This window comes from Terrapene carolina, unplaced genomic scaffold, assembly GCF_002925995.2.
Source record: "Terrapene carolina triunguis isolate 2854851 unplaced genomic scaffold, T_m_triunguis-2.0 Scaffold68, whole genome shotgun sequence".
In the NCBI taxonomy this organism is placed as follows: domain Eukaryota; kingdom Metazoa; phylum Chordata; order Testudines; family Emydidae; genus Terrapene; species Terrapene triunguis.
The window spans coordinates 30,584,498-30,606,554 of record NW_020664419.1 but is presented as its reverse complement, the minus strand read 5'-3'; the positions used below and the strand labels follow the sequence as shown (position 1 = coordinate 30,606,554).

At 39.3% G+C, this 22,057-nt stretch overlaps 1 protein-coding gene across 5 annotated transcripts in view; it reads left to right on the top strand.

Moving 5' to 3' along the window:
* The window catches only part of BRD1 (bromodomain containing 1), a 109,916-nt gene that overhangs the window by 35,726 nt on the left and 52,133 nt on the right, over positions 1–22,057 (top strand). For all 5 annotated transcript variants that reach the window (XM_026648698.2, XM_026648696.2, XM_026648700.2 and 2 more), the window contains 4 exons: positions 12,770–12,901; positions 14,590–14,718; positions 15,547–15,859; positions 17,647–17,907. In XM_026648698.2, the coding sequence (XP_026504483.1) occupies positions 12,770–12,901; positions 14,590–14,718; positions 15,547–15,859; positions 17,647–17,907 (835 nt within the window). The remainder of the gene's footprint in view (positions 1–12,769; positions 12,902–14,589; positions 14,719–15,546; positions 15,860–17,646; positions 17,908–22,057) is intronic.

Here is a 22,057-nt window from a genome sequence, read left to right as displayed (position 1 = left end):
TGTTATTTTGACAAATAAAATATGCAGAACTTTGCAAAATTTTAAAATATTATGCACAGTCTTTTTCAACTTTTGTCACAGAATTCCCCCAGGAGTAACATAATGGAATTATAACTGGCAGAATGAAAGCATCTATAGTTTAGATTGTTGAAGTGTTTTCATTTTAAACCCCTCTTCTGACTCACTTTCAAAAACTTTTGCTTGCTAAACTGAAATTCTGCAGAACTACAAAATTCTGTGCCTTTCTCCAAAGGTGAGTGTGTAGTTGGTTGGTTTATGTTTTGTTTTTTGAGCTTAATGAAAACATGGTTCAGCCATTCTTGACTAAGAACTGAGGGGGAGGGGGATAGGGGGAACATATCCACTTAAAAAACACGGATGTGTTGGAACAGCTTGATTTAAAACGTAACACTGAAATCTGGATGCTTATGTTCAAAATTTTAAAGTCAAATATTAGAAAATATTGGTGTGATTTTAATATAATGGATTAATCTTAATGAGCCACTTCTCTCTTTTAAAATGTGCTCAAATATTAGGGCAATCAACAGATTGCTACAGCCTAAAGGGGAGATTTAACTGAGATAAAGATGTATATTAAACATAAGTTTTTAAAACTTGATTTGTAACCCTTGAACAGGGACCCTTTAGCTTGCCTGTCTGGCGGTATTAAACACATTTTGCTACAGCTGCTTTTTTACTTTTAAGTTGTGCAGGTTGTACTTTAAGTATTTAACAAGCATCTTCAGGGTACCACAATGTATGTACCCTTTTAAGCATCTAAATGTCAATATATATTGCTCTTTATAATCATTTGGTATAAAAAAAATTGTAAATAGGTTTAGCGTTTCCTCCATAGTTTAGGATTAACCAACTACTCTGAAACCAACAAAGATAAAATCTCAGTGTAATAAAAAATCCTATACTGAAATTCTTAAGATTTAATCTGAAAATAAATTCCACAAACAAGAACTCTAATTAGAAACTGAGATTGGTTGTATGTAGGCTGTTTCAACTGAAGAGGCCATTGGTCCATTTTAGTTAATGCTCAACAAAAGAGAATGAGAACTTTGTTATACACCTCTACCCTGATATAACGCGACCCGATATAACATGAATTCGGATATAACGCGGTAAAGCAGTGCTCGGGGGGGGGGGGGGGCTGTGCACTCTGGCGGATGAAAGCAAGTTCGATATAACGCGGTTTCACCTATTTAGTTGGGAATTGGTCCTGCTTTGAGCAGGGGGTTGGACTAGATGACCTCCTGAGGTCCCTTCCAACCCTGATATTCTATGATTCTATAACGCGGTAAGATTTTTTGGCTCCCGAGGACAGCGTTATATTGGGGTAGAGGTGTACTTTCTTTTCATTTCACCTTGGGGAGTAGCTATCCCATACAAACAGATTGTGAAATATATTTGGTAGATGATGAGCCTCTAATTGTTTTGAAATGAAATAGAAAGATTGACGTTTTATTTGTTCCTTTATTTCTTCAGATTCAAAAGTAACTCTCTCAAAAGAGGGTTATAATATTTTCAATAGCGTCAGTTTTATTTCTGCACCTATAAGGTTGGAGGAGAAAATACAAACATTTTAAAGTTGTTTAAAATGGTTTTCCTAGATTGAAAGTACCTAGTATAGAAGAGGACTAATAATAGAAACCTGAATATAAGGTTCTTTTTCAAATAGTGTCCCTGTGGATGCTCAACTTCAGGTGTGCCTGTGCCTTTGTTCAGAGAATTTTGGTACCAGTACCTGTATGGCCTGCTCATATATCCCACACCTTTCTGGGCACTGTGCTGAGACTATATGGGTCTGCACAGGCAAACCACTCTGTCCCTTCTCATCTACCTTTGGCCCAAGACAGAGTCTGCTATGGGCTTGTTCTCTAATATTTAGCTTTTTCTCAGATCTCTTATTGTTACTTACCTTAGTGTTATAGTTGTTGGAACAATTGTTACCCTTGTTTTTTCTAACCCCCTCCTCAAAAAACCCAGCAACCCACCACACAGAACTTTATATTAGAATTTAGGTACCCAAGGGTCTAATCATGTCTTCTGAGCCAGTCCCCTTCTCTGTTAACAAGCGCTTGTGGTTTGTCAGTATCAAGACTCTCTTGGTCACTGACTCCTTTATCACCTAGGGTACCACACTCCCCCTCATCTATTCTTCAAGCCAAACAACTCACTCCCCTCCTCCCCAATCCCCCTCCTCCTCAGAGTATGTGGGAAAGGACTCATCACACACTCAAATTTCGGTACAGGTTCACCATCCTATTCTAAAACAGATCGCTTTCCCTTCTATACTGATGTATTTGGCAGGAACACAGGTGGCTGCCTCCACCTATGCCTTTTGGGCCCCGGAGTGCCCTTGTTGGGGTCTGTGGGCATTGTGTCAGCAACAGTTTACATCGAGGTCCTTGCAACGTCGTAGGGAACAGAGACGAGCCCATTCTCCTCAACCCCTTTTACCACCACCTATCCCAGAGGAACAGACCTGTAAGAAGCAAGGGCCAATAAGGAGGTTGTACCTCTTACTAATATTTCTTCCTCATCTCCTGATGAAACTCTATAACTCCACCATCTTCTATGGCAGATGAGTTCAGGCATTTTCTTGAACTGATGAAGTAGATTGCTAACATGCTGCAGATTCCCTTAGAGGAGGTTTAGGAGTCCCACCATAAACTCCTAGATATTTTACACACTTCGAAGTCTATGAAGATTGCCATTACAGTCAATGAAGCTCTTGTGGCGCCATTAAGATGGTTTGGTGAATCTCTGCTACCGCACCGCCTACCTGCAAAGTATGATGTTCCAGCTAGGGAACTGGAGTTTCTGTTTCTCACCCAACTCAGAATTCCATTGCCATGCAGACCATTAATGAATGAGGCAGACAATATAACTCGAAGTCCACCCTATACAGTAAGAACCACAAGAGACTCACCTACTGACTCAGGATGCTGGCTGAGCATTTCACCCCAGGCTGCAGATTCTGAGGCTCCAAGCATGGTTCCTCAAAGGTTCTGTGGAATAGAGAGATCCTGTTTGTCAGAGGTACATGTTTTATTAAATAGTAGAAAAGAATCTATAAGAAATACTTATCTCCAGAAAAGGAAATATTATCTTTGGTGTATTTGGTGTATTCTGTTAGCTGACTCACTCTCCTCTTCGCAGGGTATTGGATTACCTACTGGAACTGAAAGCATCAGGACTTTCTGTGAATTCCAGTAGGGTTCACTTAGCAGTAACAACTTTTCACACACCTAAAGGGTTTTTTTCACTCTTAGCTCACCTAACTATTGCAAAATTCCTAAGAGATTTATTGAATATCTCCCCATAAATCACAGATCCTATTCCAAGCGAGGACTTGAACCTAGTTCTTAATTGTCTCATGAAACACCTTTTTAAGCCACTAGCTATGTGCTCTTTATTAGATTTATCAATGAAGACAGTCTTCCTGGTAGCAATCTGTTCTGCCCCAAGGGTGGGAGAATTGGGGGGCCTTAATGGCAGACCCCATTTAGGGTATTCACCAGAGAGAAAGTGTTGCTGCAGGCCTATCCCAAGTTTTTTATCTAAGATGTCCTCAGAATTTTATATTAATCAAACCATTCACCTCTCAGGTTTTTTTTTTTCCAAAACTGTGCCGGGACTATTCAAGAAACCATATTCCAGTAGATATCAGGAGGGCATTAGCTTTCTACCTAGATAGGACCAAACTATTTATGTCCATTGTTGGACAGAAACACGGGTTCAGTAATTTCGAAACACAGGTTATCAAAATGGATCTCTGATTATATTAAGATTTGTTGTGACAGAACTCAAGTTCAGCCCCCTTCAAGAGTGATAGCACGTTCTGCAAGAGCACTACCTACATCTATAGCCTAACTTAAGGATGTACCAGTTGCAGACAGCTGTAGAGCGGCAACGTGGTCATCTGTTCAGACTTATTTTAATCATTATGTTTTGGTACCTGTGGCAAGATCAGCTGCTGCTGTAGATAGTGCAGTTTTATCTTCTGAATTGGACTCTGGTCCAAATCTTCCACCTCCTTAATGGGGGTACTGCTTGGGAGACACCTGAAGTGCTCTACTACCCACCCTCCTCCTCTTCCTGTCATTTATTTTTAATTGGACAATTCCTTGTCCAACAATCAGCAGAAAATTTCATGATTCCTTAAGTCTCTCTTGTAATCCATGAAGCATCATCACATTTTGATGTGGCAGTGACTTTTTGAGGCAGTTAATTACAGTGATAAATTACTTTTTAAATTTAAAGTTTTAAAATAGCTAGTTCGCCTGTCTTTTCCCTTTCTCTGAGTTTTGGAAAATTATAAATTGGTTTTTAGGTTCTGCTTCATAAAAGGTAGGGGTAGGGTGCTTTGGCAGAACTTCATGGTCCAAGTCCCTCCTGCCCTTCTGTAACATTCACCCTTTCATCTATGCTTTTTGTGACCAATTTCTAAAATACTTAGACCAATATCTAAATTACTGCCAGTATCCTGTCCTGAGCGTCCTGCTTTAACACAAATTCACGGGGGGCTATCCCTTTATTTGCCATCAGGCATTTTGATACCTGTGCAGAATAGTAGCAGTTGCATTAAAATAAACTGCCATTTTGCTGTTTAGTATTTGGATTGTGGTAGTGTGTAGAGAGGCCCTGATCATGATTTGGGTCCCCATTGTGCTAGGCACTGCACACACACAATGTAAAGATGGACCCCAGCCTTAAGAGCTTACACCTACATGTAATGTACACAGTGAGACCCATAGAAACGTAAATACCACTGTAAATAAATGGGCAGGAGTGGAGTTCTTTGCTGTTTTTAATTTTGTCTTTTAGCTATCTAAAAGAGCTGTGAGTAGTAATTAGTTGTAGTTATTTACTGCAGTATTCATTCATACAGTAATACCAACTTCAGGCATTACAAAATCATATTGATTTAAAATCATGGGATTTAACGTGCACAAAATTACATCTCATTGTAGGCCTAGGGGTTTTTTTATGGTCTCCTGATATTTTAATCTTTAGGGGAAACTGCTTATCCCTAATTTGTATTTGATCATCTCAGGTTCAAAATTCAGTCTTAAATATATACACAAAAAGCAGGCATCCCTGTTCCCTACTTTATGGGGACTGTTTACTCATGCAGAGTTGGTGATATGCAAAGAGCTGCCATTATAGTTTCCCATCCCTCCCTAAATAGTCATCTTTCTCATCGTACAGGAACAAGGGAACATTCAAAGGCAGCAAATTAAAAACTAGTAAAAGGAGAAAATACGTCTTTACACAACATAATTAACTCATGGAAATTGTTTCTAAAAATATTGAGGTTAAGAGTTTATCAGGATTCAGAAAAGGATTAATGTTTATGTAAATAATGAGACCATTCACAGTTACATTTGGTGAAATAAAAATGTTTGCATCTTTTCCTAAGGAAAAGCAAGAGCTCACATTTCAGGGCAAAAGCCTGATGTGAGTTAATAAGAACCTTCCCTTATTCCATAATGGACCTCAAGTTTATTGTACTTTGCTTTCCAATAGATGGTATTAGCCTCTGTGTAAGATATCTCAATTATTCTATGGCCTGGTATGGCAATTTCTATGTTTTCATGAGCGTGGGGACTGAGTTAAAGACTTTAGTCTGGTTATACAACTTAATCACAACATGGTATTAGGTCCCTTCCCCATTGCAGACTTAAAAATACAAGCATGGTGTAACATGGTCTCTGAGTCATCTATTTTTGCAGTGTAGATGTGTCCTAATGCTTCTCTTGGAGTCTGTTTATATCAGCGTCTTTAGGAATATTTTGTTACTAATAAAATATAGAAATATATGAAGAGCAGTTTTCCACAAATATTGCCTCTGTGGAATTGGCTGCTGAATCTACCTATTGAAAGAGAATCTGGCTGCTATTGCTAGTCTCTAATCTTCCTTTACATTAAAAATCTTTCTCATATTTATGGGCTTGTGCCTGCAAAGATAACCTTTCAAATGTAAACTGCGCTGTCTACAAACAGCCTGAAACAATCACTAAGAGGTGTGAAATATTCTGATACATGTCATTGTGGTATTAATTTTGAAACCTAATTAGATAACTTAAATATCACCGTTAATGATTTCATAGGTGATCATTTTAGCAGAAACATCCAGCTAATGAGTTTATTCCTAGCTGTTGGATGCAAAGTTAGAGATTTGTAAGTGGTGGTTATTGGATCTCTTGGGCAGCTGACTGTTGTCTGGAGTCATTGGATAGTTGAACTAGTATTTCAGGCCCCTCTGCACTCCAGAAGCCACCTCCACCCTAGCCACAAGGAAAAGGAGATACATCTCCTTCCCAGCACCAAACTCTCAACTATCGAATGCATTAACCCCAAAATGCCTCCCATACCCTTCCAGTATGCTTAAAATCTAGCTGCCAGAATTTCCTGCTTTCTGCCAGCATACTTTGCAGTGCACTTATATGCTGGCAAAACTAATTGCTTTGGCATGTTAGAAATTTGATGTCAGAGTAAAATGGCAAAGTAATATTAAATTGGAGGCTTGATTTTAATTTCAAATTACATACAATAATTTGAGACATAGAGTACTGACTGTATTATTCAGTTTTGCACTCCATACATTTAAACTCCATTTTTGAATTCACAGAAGATACCACAGAAATGTCAACATGCTGTAGAAATCAGGGGACCCTGCTGAAGAATTTAATGCATGTGGGACACAGTATATAAAGTCCAGATTAATAGCAGGAAATCAGCAAAAATTTAAAATATTTATAAACTTCTAATCAAAAGTAGAAGTGATATAATTTAATTCAGTTCAATGCAAAAAATGTACATAACATAATGATATGGCTGTGAACTTAGTTGCAAAAGTTAAGAAATTTTAAAATTTTTGCTTTCTAGGAGAACTGAATTGTGCAGACTCTTTTGGTGTTGAAACAAATGCAATTACATCAGTTTGGAAAAGAAAAGCACAGGAGAGGTTGCTGATGCCTAAGACTGTTGCTCAGTTGAAGTACATTCAAGCATGTAGTCTGGCAATTATTTACCAGTAATTGCGCTGGTAAATTTATTTTAATGTTTATGTTATAGGCGGAGCTGTTAATGACACCTATATTTGCAATTCCCTGGCATTGTTGATTATGAGCTCCTGTTTTCAATTTCGTATAGCCCTGCTACACTTCAGTTGTTAGAGCTTAAATCTTCCACGCACATTCTCTGCTTCAGGTTTTTTTAGAACTGGATTGATTAAATCTGTTTAAGTCCAGTGATCTGTTGATGGGAGATAAGTGTGTATATGTGTGTGAATACATGCTGGTTCCTAGAGAAATAGTTATGCTGATCTAAGTTCTGTGTGTGGACCAGAACTCAGCAAAAATGGTGGTTGTTTCTGAGAATGAAGTTAAGAAAAAAATAGGTAACTTTTCTAGTTTAAAATTTTGTTTCCTACTGTTTTTTTGAAGGATTTGTGTGCCTCCAAAGTTTGGACTTGGAACTTCACAAAGGGATGGTCCTGGGGTGAGAGAGAGCTCTCTTTTGCTGTCCCAGTGAAAAATCTCACCACATTTGGCCATGTTGTAAGCCTCTAAATATCACCATTTGCACATGTTTGTCAGAGTTTGTTGGATTGAAGAAGGAGATGTATTTTAACCATTGGAAGAAGGTGTGCTGGATACAAGGAGAAAACCCTGAATTCTGTTTGCAGCTCTTCTACTGACTGGTGTTAACTGTGTACACTCCACAATGTTTAACATTGGAGAGGGTTCAGAGAAGAGCCACAAGAATGATTAAAGAATTAGAAATCATGATTTATGGTGATAGACTCAAGGAGCTTAATCTGATTATCTGAATAAAGAGAAGGCTAAGGTGTGACTTGACTATAGTGTGTAAGTACCTACATGAGGAACACACATTTAGCAGAGAAAGGTATAACATTATCTAAGGGCTAGAAGTTGAAGCTAGACAAATTCAGACTGGCAGTAAGGTATGAATTTTTAAGTGTTCATAATTAGCCATTGGAATAATTTACCAAGTGTCATGGTAGATTCTCCATCACAGGCAATTTAATCTAGATTGGATGTTTTTCTAAAAGATATTCTCTAGTAATTATTTTGGGGTAGTTCTATGACTTGTGTTATACAGGAGGTCAGACTAGATGATCACAGTAGTCACTACTGGCCTTGCAATCTATGAAACTTTATTATAGAACCTAACCTTGTCTTAACACCAACAAGTATCACTTCCTCCATTTTACGGATGTGGGGCGTAACTGAGAAGTTGCGCAAGGTCATGCCTGACTGAGCTGGGAGTAGAACTCAGGGGTCATATTCTGTTAGGTCTCACAGGAAGCACAATAGAGAAGGTTTAACTCCATGAGGGCAAATGTTGCCTTAAGCTACCTATGTTTCTTCAAGAACCTGGGCTGCATTGGGGGCTGGTGTGGCCCTTGCTGTAAATTAGTTCAGCCCTGAAGGAGGCTTTCACTTATGGTGACATTGCTCATTTTTCCTATCCCTGGCATGCCACTACAAGAAGGCCTGAGACTAGGGACAGCCTAGGGCTGCTGTGCTGGCCCTGCTCTGAGGGAGTTTCCCTAAGGGTACACTGTTTCCTTTATGGCCCTCTTATGCCACTTCAGCAATGTAAATGGACTTTAGCAGGGGCCAGAATCAGTCCCCAACTCTCTATTGTAGCCCCAAGTCTCCTCCACTCCTTCCAAAAGTGCTACAGCCATGTGCTTGACTGTACTTACTGTAACCACAAGGTCCATGGGCTTCATTAAGGTTAAAATCCCAGTGATGAACTTCCTGAGGACATAAGAACGGCCGTACTGGGTCAGACCAAAGGTCCATCTAGCCCAGTATCCTGTCTACCGACAGTGGCCAATGCCAGGTGCCCCAGAGGGAGTGAACCTAACAGGTAATGATCAAGTGATCTCTCTCCTGCCATCTATCTCCACCTTCTGACAAACAGAGGCTAGGGACACCATTCCTTACCCATCCTGGCTAATAGCCATTAATGGACTTAACCTCCATGAATTTATCCAGTTCTCTTTTAAACGCTGTTATAGTCCTAGTCTTCACAATCTCCTCAGGACAAACTCAGTCATCCACTGTTAGGCTCACAGTCCCTTCCTGGACATTAAAAATACTCCTTGGTCTTTAACACTTTTCAAGACCATGAGTATATTAATCAAATTTTCCTGTTCTAAAAAAAAAATGTTGTATTGGTAATTATTTTGACCCAACAGGTTGGGGAAGTAGAGGCTTTTGCAGAGAATGGAATAATTGGTTTTCAGTCAGAATAAGATGATTCAAAGGAGTATCACATCCTTTCTTCCTAAATTTCTCTTTCATTTCATGTCAGGCAGGACATATTTTTTTGCCACAGGAAAGAGATTTTTGGGAAAAAGGAACTCTGGAGATCCATATTTAAGGATGTTGACAGAACAAAAAAATTATGCATATCAGAAAAATTTTTTGTTAGAAGATGCTAAAATGAGACCTGAAAGGCATCTCAAATCACCTTAGTCTTCTCTGACGGTGTAAGTAAATACATATCTAAGATCTGGTCTACACTGCCGCTTAAGTTGCTGTAACTTACGTCGCTCAGGAAACCCGCCTCAGTGACACAGCTTACATCAACTGAACACGCTTCCACCTCTCGGAGAGCTGGACTACTGACATTGATGGGAGAGGGCTCTGCCATCAACTTATCATGTCTTCACAAGACCCGCTAAATCAATGCCACTGCATCCCTAAATCGGCGCTGCTGAGATAGATTTAGCATGCCAGTGTAGACAAGCCCTAAGAAGCCTATGCATCTTTGAGGCTTCTTCCTGTCTAGCTGCCATGAGGCCACTTTGTATTAAAGATAAGGTTTCTCCATTCATCAAGAGAAGGGAGCCTCTACAACAAGTACACAAGGCAGTTATCCATTTCTGTGTCTTTTGCAAGCACTCAAGATTCATTTGAGATTCAGATGATGGATCTTTTGGGAACACTAAGAACTAGTGCGAGTGCAGACCCCGCTAGTATAGAGATGCTCTTTTTAAAAATTTAGAAATAAAAATTCTTTCTTGTTAGTGGTCTCCTACCTGGAATAAAGAGGGTTGGCTTAAAATTCTCACGTTTAAAATTTACAAAGTTGGTGTCATTTTTCCTTTCTGCTTATATTTCAAGATTTAATATTTTAAATGAAATGGAAAATACTAACTGTAGGTATAGCAGCAGGAAAAAGGACACTAACAATTTCTGACTCTGATTCTGTTCTGCCTGTCTTTGCAATTTGAAAAGAGGAACAAACCATTGTTTCCAGATTGACCTGATGAGACACAGAAAAAACAGTTGATAGATGAGAATTCTTAACTTTAGCAGAAGAGTCAGAGAGATTTACATGTCTTGAAATAGTAATTGTAAGCATTTGGATAAATAAACTATATGGCTGTCCTGTTTTACGATAATGTCTGTAAAACAATAACTTATTGTGCAGAGATGTGATTTTTTTTAAAAAAATATATTTTTTTAAAATTGCAGACCCATTGGCTCTTGCCACCTCCTTTTTGTCTTCAAGTGACATCAACTTAAAAATGACACTAAAGTCTGAAAAAAATCATCTACCCTTGCTACCAAGAACCTATAGTAATATTACTAAAATTGAAAGATGAGAGATTATTTCAGTTTGTGCATTTGACAGCTTTTGTGTTGAGCTATTTTCATGGTTCCCCCAAGCATTTTATATATAAATAAAATGAATTCCTGATTTTATTGTTTTTATTATTTCTATTCTGGAAGCACCTAAAGTGTCCAATCGTGTTTGTAGCCCATTGTGTTAGGCACTGCTAATCGTAGAATAGAAGTTCCAGACAAGTTGACAAAATTTTGGATTAGCTCCAAAATATCGTTGTAAAATCTGATATTCTGTACTCTGTAAGTAGATCATTCTATTTCTTGATTAAGGTCTAATTTCTGGGCTTTCCAGGTGACTTGCTTTTCCTTTTTGAATACCCTGAATAATCTCCTCCTCTTCTTTTGTTACTGTTTCTTTCATATAGCCTTATCAACATTTTTCCTTCATATTTGTTCAAATATAGATAAATACTTCATATATTACACAATTAGTCTTTCTACGGATACTTAGAAAGGAGATCTATGTTCACGTGTTCGTAAAGCCTATCAATTTGTTTAATCTGGTTTAATTGTTCTTGTTATCTATTTGAACTGATTATTTTCTACACATCCTTATCATATATTTTGTTCATTGATCTTCTGTTGAAATTGTTCTTTTGCCTCCTGCAGTTGAAACTTTCAGGGTTCTAATCCATTGCATTTATAGTCAGAATAGCTTTCTAACTTTATCCTTCTTCCAAGTCTAATGTTTTCCCTCCCTTGTTACCCACTACTGGAGAGGGTGTGGGAGGTTTGCTTTTTGTTTCCAATTCTTCAAAGTCACAGCATTCCTGATGCCCAGTCTATACTACTCCTTAGCTTACAAAAAGGGGTCAGTTGAGAGTGACAAGAACTGCTTCTTTTACCAGGACTGCTTCTTGCAGTGCTTCTAAATCCTGCTGGTCCAGGAGTTTCATATACTTTTTGGTATCTCATTATAGTGCCAGCCACCATTTGTTTTCTAAAGTAAATTCATTTTTGTCTTAAAAGTAACATGAGCCCAGGTGGGGCCACCCTCCCCTCCAGCACTCCTTTGGACCCACAAATGGGCAAGGGAGACTCTGGGGACACTAGGACTCAGGTGGGGCCTTCCTTGCCTCCCACGTGGCCTGGGGGGGTGGGGTGAGGTGAATGGGGACTACATAGAGGAGCCAGCCAGAGACTCCTGCTGGTAGGGGCAGAAGCAGCGAAAGCAGGGTCCTTTGTTCCTTTGGACATTCTACAGTTTTGACTGGACTTTCTCTGTCATGTGCTGATTGGCTGTTTTCTTCAACCCTCCCCCTCAGTCTCTTCACCTCAGCTTCACACCATACCTATCTTCTTCTTCTCCCATGTCCTGTCTTTCTCACCCCACCTTTTCTTCCCTTTTCTTTCCGTTGAGCTTATCCCCTCCTAATGAACCTACTCCTCAACCCCCCCTCCACCCCCCAATTATGGAACTAAAACATTTGTTGTCGGCACATTATTCATTCTGCTTGTGTATTCTACCCCTTTTCTCTCCTTTCTACCTTGTCTATTTAGATTATAAGCTCTTCAGGGCAGGGATTGTCTACTACTCTTCGTTTACACACTGTGGCCCTGTATTTAGTTGGTCCTTGAGCACTATCATAGTAAACATTCATTTATAAAAAGCAACAGAGGGTCCTGTGGCACCTTTAAGACTAACAGAAGTATTGGAGCATAAGCTTTCGTGGGTGAATGCCCACTTGCATCTGATGAAGTGGGCATTCACCCACGAAAGCTTGTGCTCCAATACTTCTGTTAGTCTTAAAGGTGCCACAGGACCCTCTGTTGCTTTTTACAGATTCAGACTAACACGGCTACCCCTCTGATACTTGACATTCATTTATAACAATAATAAAAAATAATTATTAGTGTGAAATTGAAAGCAGTCAAACCTTACTCCCAGGTAAGGAATTTAGAAGTAGTAAGGAAATATACTAGCTTGTAAGGGAGCGAGGGTTTTGTACCATAATTATTTTGAATGCAATATTTGAGTTGCCAAAAATAGAGAACGCTTTGCTGTTTTTAGAAATAAGTAAAAAATAATTGGCATTTCCTATTATGTTTCAACTTTAGAAACTGTGGTTATTTTTTTACAGAGAGAAGATGATGAAGAAATGCAAGCCTTAAAGGAGAAGTTAAAGTACTGGCAAAGGCTGCGCCATGATCTTGAGAGAGCACGTTTGTTGATTGAACTTATACGTAAACGTGAAAAATTAAAAAGAGAACAGGTAAATGGATAACTTCAATTTGGTGAAACTTTGTTGAAGGAAAAGGAAAGTTGCTGATGGATTTTTTTTTAACAGGAAAAAGACTCTACTGTCTTTGTCTCATTGATTTTAAATAATAAACAACAAAACCATGCGTAGTATAAAGAATTTAGATTGAATTCAGGCCATTATGTTTGGGTTTTAAAGGCAGTCCATTACTAAGTAAAGAAAAATAGCACCTTTCTACGCATCAGATCTGAAGTAGGGTGTGTGTGTTGCATTTATTCACTTTTGTGTCAAAAATAACTGGTATTTTTAATTCCTGTTAATCCTGTAGAGACAACACAGAGGGGAAAGAAGCGCAGTGGGAGTGAGGGCCAGTCGTTTACACTTGTATTAACATAATGAAGGCAGTGGCTTTGCTCTAGTGTAAAGGAGTGCATAATTTGGGCTGCAGAATCTTCATACTGGTGGTGGTAGGTGAGAAGGAAAGAACCCAGCATGACTCTCAGAGCCAAAATTGAGTTTGCAGTGCTGGCACTTACAAAAACCACAACTTAGTTGTAAATGGGGCACAGGAGCGCTGGAATCACTCTCGTATTAAACATGAAACCCCAGGATGACATTTTTCCAAAATTACTTTTCAGAATGTAATTGCACTTTCATTATGAGTTAATATAGTCCACCGGTTATAGTCTTGACTACATACTGAAGTTTAATGCCTTAATATATTAAAAGATAACAAAGTCCTATAAATCCACTTGTCAGTCAATTGATATCTAAAAGGAAATCTTTCATATCGAAAGTATCACTGATACTGAAAACAAGATTATTCAACAAATTGTTGCTTTTATGTTGAATACTAGAAGTACGTTCTTAAAATATCCTGAAACCACTTTTTATAGAGGATTATGTTAAACTTTCTTTACAGTTATTAAAACAATATATGATTATCCCTATAGGAGGATCAAACCTTTGAAAAAAGCAACAGAGAGTCCTGTGGCACCTTTAAGACTAACAGATGTATTGGAGCATAAGCTTTCGTGGGTGAATACCCACTTCGTCAGATGCATGTGGGTATTCACCCACAAAAGCTTATGCTCCAATACATCTGTTAGTCTTAAAGGTGCCACAGGACTCTCTGTTGCTTTTTACAGATCCAGACTAACACGGCTACCCCTCTGATACTTCAAACCTTTGAAGTAATTAGTGATTTTGACCTTTATAAACAGCTTTTTATTTTTTCCGTAAGTTTAAGTAGAACAGACCTTAGGTGTAGAATTATGTAATATTTTTACTTTTGGATATCAGTGCTATAAACTCATTTGATACAGCTTGTATGTGGCACCATGTTTGAGTTTCGCACTGGTTTAAAAAAATGTATTTTTCTTTTGATTGGTTGCTATTATTTTTTTATATATTTGCTCTTGTCCTGTAAAGCCGCTTTTTTTTGTAGCCTGTTTTCTTTAGAACTGTTAAATAGTTCTTGAAAAATTACTAAATTTAATCTACACTAGCATTATAACCATTCTCTGATTAAAAGCGCATTCAGATAACTAATAAAATCCCTCCTTGGAAGTGAAGCTGCAATTTCACTTGAATTAGACACTTTTGAGAAAGAGAGAGAGAGAGAAGAAAAATAATTTGTATTCACTTCTTCTACTTGAAAATAACTTACTATTTGGTGTTTTTTATATTTCATTATTCAGATCAAGGTTGAGCAGGTCGCCATGGAGCTCCAGTTGACTCCATTCACTGTACTGTTGCGATCAGTTCTGGACCAGCTGCAGGAAAAGGATTCTGCTCGAATATTTACTCAGCCAGTAAACCTTAAGGAGGTGCCTTTCCAATTAATCTTTTCATCATAGTTCATAGCATGTTGATGTAGCTGAATTTAATTTTTTTTTTATTCAGTTGTACTGCAGGATTGGAAATAATTTGAAGTAAATTTATTTTACAATGTGCAATGAGAATTTATGGCTTGGTTTTCCTGTTCTTAAAATAAATAATACTGTAGTATTTAAACATAGACATATATTATAGGAGGACATTTAAAACTCATTTTGCAGTCTAAAGTTTAATTTGTTTAAACATTGATGTAAACATGTCGTGTTTGGTGAAGGAAGTTGGAAAGATGTCTTCATTTTTATTTCTGTTTTTCAAATAATCCTAAAACTACATCTTAAATTATTCTGGAAATGGAAGTTCAAAATTTCCCAAAGAAAAACCAAGTTCATATACCATACTTGCATACAATAAAAATATTTAATCCCTCCACAATCACAAAAATACACTGTTTTATATACATTAATAGTGTTTCTTAAGTTTCACTGTCAGTCACTTTTAGAAGTCCACTAACTGGTCTGAACAGGCTACCAATATATAAATAAACATGTGGCAGTAAGAGTACTAAGGCCATGATCCTACATAGATTTATACCCATGCTAATCTTTACTTTGTGTAGTCTCATAATGTGAAAAGTTAAGCATGTGTATAAAACTTTACTGGATCAGGGCCTCAGATTAGAAACTGGATTCCCTGCTTTCTTTATTTCACAAAATATACTTACAATTTCAAAAATCTAGATTAGTTCATCACAATACAATTATTTTATTGTTATACCAGCTGCACTTTTACACATCTTATGTCTTAATATTTATTTGTAGGTTCCAGATTATTTGGATCATATAAAACATCCCATGGATTTATCTACTATGAGAAAACGGTTAGATTCCCAAGGCTATAAAAACCTTAATGAGTTTGAAGAAGATTTTAATCTTATTATAGATAACTGTATGAAATACAATGCAAAGGATACAATATTCTATAGAGCTGCCGTGCGATTAAGAGATCAAGGAGGTGTTGTTCTGAGACAAGCTAGGCGAGATGCTGAGGGGATCGGTTATAATAATGAAACTGGAATGCATTTACTTGAACAGCCTAAACTAGAATCACCCCAGCCTTTCTCCTGGGAAGAAGGTAGGAAACTTTCTAAATTACTGTAGTGATCAATTGTCAAGAAATATAATCAAAGTGTTAGCTGCATTTTTAACGTTTAGTTTTTAAAATATTTTTTAAAAATGGCACTTTTTTTTACTGCAGTCAGACTATGTAATTCTTACACATGTTCAAGTCATACCTATTTAGTTTACTGACAGAAACATTTTTTTTTACTATTTTGTAGCACTGTAGATACATCATACCTTTGAAAGATTAAACTGAATTCTCTGTTCTGCCCCATCCATAATCAAGAAAAAGCTTTTCAATTGAATTCTGATTCCAGAACATTTAGGCCCAAATTTAACAAGGTTCTTAAGCATGTGCTTAACTTCAATGTATAAGTCCTCCCATTGAAATATACAAGTTACTTATGTATGTGCATACTTGAGTAGTTCAGTGGGACTGTTTACATGCTTAAATGTAAGTAAACGTTTATGTACCTTGCTGAATCAGAGGTATTTTTGTGTAGTAGTGGTGTTGGATGAAACAGGATGCAAACAAACTCGATATTCAGGTTGCGCTTGTAATACGAGCAATCCCAAAAAGTCTTATTTTGACTTATACACTGAGAAAATAGTAAATATAAGTCGATGAAAAGAGAAGAAATAATTATAGTGATTTTATTCCTCAAAGCAGGGGAGGGATTAATAATTAGTAGAACTATGGGTCAGGCGTCACTATACATCTCTTAAAATCAAAGAATTATAGAATATCAGGGTTGGAAGGGACCTCAGGAGGTCATCTAGTCCAACCCTCTGCTCAAAGCAAGACCAATTCCCAACTAAATCATCCCAGCCAGGGCTTTATCAACCCTGACCGTAAAAACCTCTAAGGAAGGAGATTCCACCACCTCCCTAGGTAACCCATTCCAGTGCTTCACCATCCTCCTAGTGAAAGTGTTTCCTAATATCCAACCTAAACCTCCCCCACTGCAACTTGAGACCATTACTCCTTGTTCTTTCATCTGCTACCACTGAGAACAGTCTAGATCCATCCTCTTTGGAACCCCCTTTCAGATAGTTAAAAGCAGCTATCAAATCCCCCCTCATTCTTCTCTTCTGCAGACTAAACAATCCCAGTTCCCTCAGCATCTCCTCATAAGTCATGTGCTCCAGTCCCCTAATCATTTTTGTTGCCCTCCGCTGGACTCTTTCCAATTTTTCCACATCCTTCTTGTAGTGTGGGGCCCAAAACTGGACGCAGTACTCCAGATGAGGCCTCACCAAGGGGAATGATCATGTCCCTCGATCTGCTGGCAGTGCCCCTACTTATACAGCCCAAAATGCCGTTAGCCTTCTTGGCAACAAGGGCACGCTTTCAACTCATATCCAGCTTCTTGTCCACTGTAACCCCTAGGTCCTTTTCTGCAGAACTGCTACCTAGCCATTCGGTCCCTAGTCTGTAGCAGTGCATGGGATTCTTCCATCCTGAGTGCAGGACTCTGCACTTGTCCTTGTTGAACCTCATCAGTGCACCTCAGTCCTGACCTATGGAGTCCCTGCTATTCCAGTTCTGGATGTCTGAAGCAAAAAATGCTAACTAACAAGAGTTGTAGCAAATGGCATAGCGGGAATTTACACTGGCACCTTTTCACTAGTGATAGTGAGACTATAAATCCTGCATCAACTTGTGGCCAAAGTCCGATTTTAATTTTTATATTTTTAATTCCAAAACATGAAACTTAACAAATATTTTTTCTTGTAGTAGTTTTTGTAAAAAAAATTCTCATTAACAGATATCTTAAATTACACATGTTTTGACTTCAGTGGATAGGTTACTGAATCCAGCTAACAGAGTGCATATGTCCTTGGAAGAACAGCTGAGAGAGTTGTTAGAAAAACTTGATCTCACCTGTGCAATGAAATCCAGTGGGTCAAGGAGCAAACGAGCAAAGCTGTTAAAGAAAGAAATCAGCATTATTCGCAACAAACTAAGTCAACAACACAGCCAGCCTCCGCAAATAGAATCAGGTATTGGAAGTTTTGAAGAGGAAAGTGCAGCATTAGAACAAGAAGGTGAAGAAGAAGGTAAGATTTTAGTTGGTGTTTACATCTGTATTATTTTGAACACTTTCAATTAGATATCCTAAATTTGTCACGTAAATTACCACAGTATAAAGTAATATTCTATTATGATATGATTTCAGGGCAAGTTTAATACACTGCAAATGAACTATACTGTTACCTTTAGTATGAGTAAAATCTATTGTCTGGTTAATTTCCCCTTGCTCCTGCGAGAAATGTATTCTTCCTTAAAAAACAAAAAAAACCCCAAATTTCTAACAAGTGGTAGCAAAATTAAACTTTTTAAAAATTACTACTTTATACTGAAAGTTATGGGGCTCAGTATTTTTGAAAGTCGTGTTATTCATACTTAAGTGACTGCACATGGATTAAAGACCCTAACTTTAGGCATTCAGTGCTAAAAATGTTGGCCACTAAACACATCCTTTTGTAGTTCATCCTTCTGACGCATGCACTGTAGGCTGGTTTTTGTTTAGTTTACTGTTGGTGGAATTTGCCAGAAGTGAAGTAAAAGGATGCAGAATATGAATATAATAAAGAGTAGGAAAGAAGGGTGGGGGTGGGGTAGGGTTGCCAGGCGTCCGGTTTTCGATCGGAACGCCCAGTCGAAAAGGGACCCTGGTGGCTCCAGTCAGCACTGTTGACCGGGCCGTGAAAAGTCTGGTCAGTGGGGCTCAGGCAGGCTCCCTGCCTGCCCTGGCTCTGCACAGCTCCTAGAAGTGGCTGGCATGTCTGGCTCCTAGGCGCAGGGCCGGATACAGGGGCTCAATGCGCTGCCCCTGCCCCAAGCACTGCCTTTGCAGCTACCATTGGCACCGGCAGCACGCAGAACCCACTGGTCTTTCCACCTAGGTCTTTCCACCTAGGAGTCGGACATGCCGACCGCTTCCGGGAGCCACCTGAGGTAAGCGCTGCCCGGCCAGAGCCCGCACCCCAATCCCCTGCCCCAGGTTGGAACCCCTCTTGCACCTTAACTGCCTCCCAGAGCCCTCACCCCTTCCTGCACCCGAACAGCCTGCTACAGCCCTGAGTCCCCTCCTGCACCCCAAGCCCCTCATCCCCGGCCCCACCCCAGCTTGCAGTCCTGAGCCTCCTCCCACACTCCTCATCCCTGACCCCACCCCAGAGCCCGCACCCCAAGCTGGAGCCCTCACCCCTTCCCGCACCCCAACCCCCTGCCCCAGCCCGGTGAAAGTGAGTGAGGGTGGGGGAGAGGGGGGATGGAGTGAGCAGGAGGCGGTCCTCAGAGAAGGGGTGATATAGGGGGCGGTGCAAGGGTGTTCGTTTTTGTGCGATTAAGAAAGTTTGCAACCCTAGTGGAGGGGAGAAGAAAGATTATGATAGTCAGAATAAGATCATGTATTTACATAGACTAGCTATGGTACAACTTGAGGCTTGCAAGTCATTTGACAGTTAGTATTTAAAAAAAAAAATCGTATATCCTTAACTGCCCCATCGTTTATCCATCTTTGGAATTACATGTTTGAGTCTCTTAGCTTGATAAAAATGTTTTTCAAAATATATAAACTGCTGCAATATGGAGGCACAGTGTTAGAAAAATGTAATTACAGCTGCAGTTGGCCTTTTCAACTAGTTCCATGATTTCTGAGTGCTCTCAGAACAGTGGTTCTCAAACTTTTGTACTGGTGACCCCTTTCACATAGCAAGCCTCTGAGTGCAACCCCCCCTTATAAATTAAAAACATTTTTTTTATCCATTTAACACCATTATAAATGCTGGAGGCAAAGTGGGGTTTGGGGTGGAGGCTGACAGCTCACAACCCCCCATGTAATAACCTCGCGACCCCCTGAGGGGTCCTGACCCCAGTTTGAGAACCCCTGTCTTAGAATAACTATTTAATAATTATAAGAAAATTTCTTAAATTATCTCTCTAGTCTTGTTAAAACTGAAGACATTTATTTCTGAACTTTCTTACTGACAGATAATTAAAATAATAAGAAAAAATCAGGTTGATTTACATACATTTGAATCTTAAAATAGTCAAAAGATGCGTATATAAATAAAATGCATAGTGGTTAGACATGCACTTGTTACATATACCTGAAATAAATGTACTTTTTAAAAACGTGTTAACATAATTATTCAGAATTGATGTAGTAAGTCGAAAATACAGTTAAAAATTCATATACCTTTAAGGATTGTAAATAGCTTAAATTTAAACTCTGGAATAGAAATGAGTTAGAAAAGAATTGGAAACGTATTGCAAAACAGACATGGGAAATGCAGGCAAGTAGATCCTAGTAGTTATTTTTAAAAATAAATACCATATATACTCGTTCATAAGCCGAATTCTTTTAGTAAAATAGGGAAGCACCAGAGATGGGGGTCGGTTTATGAACGGGTATAGAGAGGGAGAGGTGGGACACAATCCCTCCCCCAACAGAGGGAACAAGGAGAGGCAGCACAGCCAGCAGAACCAGAAGGGAAGAGGCGGGGCTGGAGTCTCTCCACTTCTGGCCATGCTGCTCTCCCCTCCAGCCTCCAAAGCAGCTGCAGCTCCGGGGCTGGCAGCCATGCTGCTCGGCCCTACCCCCCAGAGTAGGCTGTGGCCGTGCCGCCCGGGTGCCGGAGCACGCTGCGGCCACACGGCCCAGCCCGCTGGAACATGCGGCCGCGCCGCCAGGTCTGGCCTGCCGGAGCAGGCTGCGGCCGCGCTGCCCAGCCTGCCGGAGCAGCTCCAGCCAGGTCAGAGACATCCTCCCCTGACCCTCCCCAGATAAGGTGGGTAGGGATGGGATGGGGAGAGTGTGGAGGTCCCGGGCTAGGGGTTGGGTCATGTGGGGGGTGATCACAGGGGTTACTCCCCTGACTCTTAGCTTCTCCCCCTCAAAAAAATTTCCCCACCAGTTGCTGTCCCGGCCCATCAGGGTAAGCAGCTGGCGCGCCGGGACACTTTGTTTACTTTGGTTTACCTCCGTGCCTGCAGACGCTTGAGGTAAACAAACCATCTTGGCCCACCAGTGGCTTATCCTGATGGCCCGGGAGCCAAAGTTTGCTGACCCCTGAATTATAGGGTCGGCTTATGAACGGGTCGTTTTCCATTTTTTTACTTATCCATCTTGCGGGGGTCGGCTTATAAACGAACCGGCTTATGATCAAGTAGATACGGTAAGTAAATAAACGCAACAGGCATTGACCAGGGTAGAGGAATTTTTACATTGTTAGTCTCTCAAAGTTCTATGGATTATCCAATATGTTTATAATTCCATTTTGGATTTCTGACCACACAAAAAAGGTCTATATTCTTGATAGTTATAATATTTGCAGAGTACCTCAGTAAAATTACAGCTTTGTATTATGTGATTAAATCTTCCCTTTTGCTAGTTGCTTCCATTGGTATTTATTTTTTGTGTCTGTCTCTCATATACACCTCTACCCCGATATAACACGAATTCAGATATAATGTGGTAAAGCATTGCTCCAGGGGGGCGGGGCTGTGCACTCCGCTGGATCAAAGCAAGTTTGATATAACACAGTTTCACCTATAACGCGGTAAGATTTTTTGGCTCCTGAGGGCATCGTTATATCGAGGTAGAGGTGTATCACATTTTTCTTGCAAATAATTTCTATTTTATAAAGAGGAACAATATAAAACATTCTTATCAAATCGGTGCTTAAAAAGAAAGTTTGCATTTGTTTTTTAAAGATACTATTTGTACAGGATTCTCATTTTGGGATCCTGTCCTGAGTAAGTTCACAAGAGAAGCACCGGATTCCACCTCGTTATGATTTGCAACTGAGATTTTAACATTTTAGGTGTTTCATTACTAATTCATAGACTGTGAACTCCTCAGAACAAAGGTGGTCCTTTTTGCGTGTATAGAAAGCATTTACCACACAGTGGGCACTGTTGTAAATAAACAATGACAAACTAATGAATTATCGTTTGTCAATAGAATTCCAGACTTTCTGGCTGGTTTATGTGCACTATACATATGTAAATTTAAATCTGCATGAGATTAGTTAAATATGTTTGATCCTTTTGTGTTCTACACCAACTATTATTTTTGTGGTGCAACAAGTTACATTTGATTGCATAAATGCTCATCTGTAAAGATATAGCCTTTTCATTTTGTTAGTGTAGCAATATACCTGTAGAGAAAGGAGGTAGATGTCTCAACATGGGTTTTTT